Source organism: Carlito syrichta, unplaced genomic scaffold (assembly GCF_000164805.1).
Source record: "Carlito syrichta isolate Samal-C Ts95f unplaced genomic scaffold, Tarsius_syrichta-2.0.1 Scaffold306782, whole genome shotgun sequence".
In the NCBI taxonomy this organism is placed as follows: domain Eukaryota; kingdom Metazoa; phylum Chordata; class Mammalia; order Primates; family Tarsiidae; genus Carlito; species Carlito syrichta.
Genome location: NW_007250878.1, coordinates 261,556 through 264,879, shown reverse-complemented (window position 1 = coordinate 264,879; position 3,324 = coordinate 261,556). Strand labels below are relative to the sequence as shown.

The following is a 3,324-nucleotide window of genomic DNA, read 5'->3' as shown; positions in this document are numbered from 1 at the left end:
AAAAAAAAAAAAAAAAAAAAATTAATAGATGAAACAAATCGATAATATTTTGATCTGCCTAAGTTTATATGCAAAAATTAAAACAAAAAAATACCCACAAAAGAATTGCTAAAGTGGCAGAATCTTAAATGATGAAAGTCTAACATGAATTAAAGTGATCAAGAAATCAATTCATTAAAATCTTTACATAAATGACCCTGTGAAAATTATTTCAGGGAAGTAAGAATAAAAATAGAAAAGCTTTAAGAAGCTCCTTAAAACTACCATATATAAGAATTTGAGTTGGCTTAAAAAAAAATAGCTAAAAATTTCTCAATGAAAATCTATCAATGTTGACATAAATGTGATTTAAAAATATTTTTTTTTAATATGGGGAAAAAAACTTCATGTCAAAACTTGAAGGTTAAAATAGAGTTAATGTCCATGCCAAAATATTCTGTAAACAGATGTTCACTGGAAATTGAGTTATCTTTTTTTTTTGATTCAGAGTCTCACTCTGCTGCCCAGGCTGAAGTGCAATGGCATGACTGTGGCTACTGCAGCCTCAACCTGCTGGGTTCAGGCGATTCTTCCACCTCAGCTTTCCAAGTAGTTGAGACTACAGGTGTGTACCACCATGCCCAGCTAATTTTTTTATTTATTGTAGAGATAAGGTCTCGCTGTGTTGCCCAGGCTGATCTCGAACTCCTGGGCTCAGTCAATCCTCTATCTCCGCCTCCCAAAGTGCTGGGATTATAGGGATAAGCCACTGTACCCTACCTGAATTATCTTTTAAATATTACTTTTGAAATAATTCCTAATAACAATCCAAATACAATGGCAATATAAGGGCAATATTCTTTCAATTATCTGAAAATGGTACTAATTCTTGTTTTCTCTTTTGTACAACATATGTTCACATAGTGGTTATCAAACTATAAGAATCTCTTGAGGGACTTGTTAAAAATTCCAATTCTAGACCCCATCTTAAAAAATTCTGACTTAGGTCTAATGTAGGATCTAGGAATCTGCATTTTTAACATATTATTTATGAAGCTGCTGTGAGAATCACATCCTAAAGATGTTCCTCTCTATTCAAATACAACCTAGGGAGAAAGGGAAACAAGGAAGCAGAGAGAGAAAAGCACAAGACTGATTACAAACCTTTATATGTTGGAGCAGGTGGTGCTGTTGCCACTTTTCTGACTTTTGCTGTTACTGAGTTATCAACATTAACAACCATTACTGGATGGTCAATATGACCCAGATTCTGGCCTCGGCCATTTGTTTCTTCTGAGTGTTCCCACTGTTTCCTAATTCGTTCCTTGAGTTTTTCCAGTTTGACATCATGTTGTCGCCGCTTTAAAATATCTAATCTTTGGGAACTGGAAGTACTAGTAGAGGATGGAGAAGAGTCAGTTAGCCGTAATACTTTTGGATCAATATCAGGGCCCACATTATTCACAGAAGGCTTCAAACAGTTCTCGTTTCCTTTTTCTCTATTAGGCATTTCTTCCTCAGTTCTTATAGTAGCTCCCATCTTAATCAAACATTCAGAATTCTGCAATGCATCAATTGCTGGTCGATCATTTAAAAACCTAACAACTGTATCACTGACAACAGATGACTGAGAGCTCTCAAAATCACAGCTATGTATATTCCGTTCTTCTCGACTGTATACCATCCGGTTCCCACTCTCAGTCTTTTCTTCATTAACATCTACACAATATACATACTTTGACTCCAGATGGCTGGGACTTAAACTGGAAGGTGTACCATGAAGTTCCCTGTGATAAAAAAATAAATTCTGTGACATAGTTGATAACAATATACCAAATACTTGAATACTGCTAAGAAAGTAGATTTTAAGTGTTCTAGCGGCAAAAAAAAAAGTATGTGAAAGAACGCATATGTTAAATAAATTTAGCCATTCCACAATGTATACATCATGTTGTACACCACAAATATAAACAATTTGTACTTAAAAAAAAACTTTGAATAAATCACAAAAATTAGTCAAATTGAAACCAGTCATAAACTGAATTAGAACTCTAAGCTAACATTAGAGACCAAAAAAGAGCTAGAAATTCCAATAAGTTTAAAAAAAGTAAAACAACTTTATTAATATTAAGACTCAAGGTTCAATGCCCCCTCTATCAGGATACATGGCAAATAATCTAACTAACAATCTACATATTATAAAATTAAAAATATGCAAAACATGTGTGAAGAGAGTCCCTTAGAAACTCCAGAAAGCAGGATTATAATCTGACTTGGGGTATTAAATTGACATCTTAACAAAATGGGTAATTCACTCCTCTATAAAATCTTAAGTACTAAGAATATAAGTTCTTAAATACTGGCATTTCAATATTTAACTTCTAAATAATAACAAATAGATTGGCAGTAGAAATAAAGTATAGGTATAATAAATATTTTCTCCAAGTAAATGTGGTTAGTAAAGCAGTTAAAATTATTTAGGTCTAAAATTAGCACATATAGAGAATAAAATGTAACATAAAATGGTAGGTTACATATCATGTCCCAATCTCAAAAGGGGACAGATTTTTTTTTTAAAGTCAGTGTCTCACTCTGTTGCCCAGGCTGGAGTGCAGTGGCATGATTGTGATGACTGTGGCCACTGCAGCCTCGACCTGCTCTTCTTAGGTGATCCTTCTACCTCAGCCTTCCAAGTAGCTGGAAAACCACAGGCATGTGCCACCACACTCAGCTAATTTTATTTTATGTATTTATTGTAGAGACAAGGTCTTGTCATGTTGCCTAGGTTGGTCTCAAAGCCTAGGCTCAGGTAATCCTCTTGCCTTCAAAGTTCTGGGATTACAATCCACTGCACCCGACAGGGGATGGAAAATTGACTTAAAAAAAAAAAAAAGGGTAAGGTAATTTCACAGTTCTTCATTCACTCACTCACTAAATATTTATTAAATACAAATAAGGGTACTCACTAATAATTCTTTCTAATTTTCTGTAAATTTGAAAATTTTTTCTACTAAAATGTTAGAAAACAGTATTCATTGAATACTTAGTACATGCCTGGCATTAAGCCTATAGAATAAGATAAGATTTATACCCCTACACAGACTAGGGTAATGGGCAGATATGGACTCTAAATATAATGCACCATAAAAATGCTATAATAAGCCGGGCTCGGTGGCTCAGCCTGTAATCCTGCGCCTTGGAAGGCTGAAGTGAGTGGATTGCCTGAGCCTGCGGGTTCAAGACCTGTCTGGGAAACTTGGTGAAACTTCATCTCTACAATAAGTCAAAAATCAGCCGGGCATGGTAGTGCATGCCTGTAGTTCCAGCTATTTGGAAGGCTGAGGC

General features: G+C 34.9%; 1 protein-coding gene across 1 annotated transcript in view; it reads right to left on the bottom strand.

The window, feature by feature from the left end:
• CEP350 (centrosomal protein 350) overlaps positions 1–3,324 on the bottom strand; it is a 133,365-nt gene that overhangs the window by 123,389 nt on the left and 6,652 nt on the right. The window contains exon 5 of the mRNA XM_021715172.1: positions 1,144–1,766. Within this exon, the coding sequence (XP_021570847.1) occupies positions 1,144–1,766 (623 nt within the window). The remainder of the gene's footprint in view (positions 1–1,143; positions 1,767–3,324) is intronic.